This window comes from Setaria italica, chromosome III, assembly GCF_000263155.2.
Source record: "Setaria italica strain Yugu1 chromosome III, Setaria_italica_v2.0, whole genome shotgun sequence".
Classification (NCBI taxonomy): domain Eukaryota; kingdom Viridiplantae; phylum Streptophyta; class Magnoliopsida; order Poales; family Poaceae; genus Setaria; species Setaria italica.
The window spans coordinates 40981591-40982066 of NC_028452.1; the positions used below are offsets into that span (position 1 = coordinate 40981591).

The 476-nt window shown below is 50.2% G+C and overlaps 1 protein-coding gene across 1 annotated transcript in view; it reads right to left on the reverse strand.

Annotated features, from left to right (window-relative positions):
* The window catches only part of LOC101769587 (scarecrow-like protein 9), a 2788-nt gene extending 2312 nt beyond the window's left edge, over window positions 1–476 (reverse strand). Inside the window, 1 exon segment of the mRNA XM_022825288.1 lies at window positions 462–476. Within this exon segment, the coding sequence (XP_022681023.1) occupies window positions 462–476 (15 nt within the window).

Sequence of the window (476 nt, forward strand, 5' to 3'; positions counted from 1 at the left end):
CCCTTGAGTGTCACACATGATGTACGAGTGCGTTCTCGATAAGGGTTCGACCTTTTCCACGCGTAATCGGTTGTGGCTCCTAGCGGATCGGATCGTTCGCGGTGAGTTGTCGTGAGCGAAACGTGTGGTTGCAACCCATTTCCTCACCGATCTCCAACTGCTAGCCGCCTTGCCAAACTCCCTTTCAAATCGACGGCTCAAATCTCATCCACCTCAATGCTTGGTTTTTTTTTATACCGTTCGTTTTGTTTTCCATTGGTAATATTGGTAAACGCAAAAGGAAACGATGGAGGTTGCATGTGAGCATGGCCGATCGAAGGAGACCATTGTAGAGAAGTTGGGCGATAGTTTGTTACGCGTCGCGTACGTGCTGCACCCATGAGCCCAGCCCAGATCCGACACTAAACGATTAATGTACAGGAAGCCGTTGAAGCGAGCCTAGAAGGCACAGAGAAGGTTGCCTGGCATGGCATCAT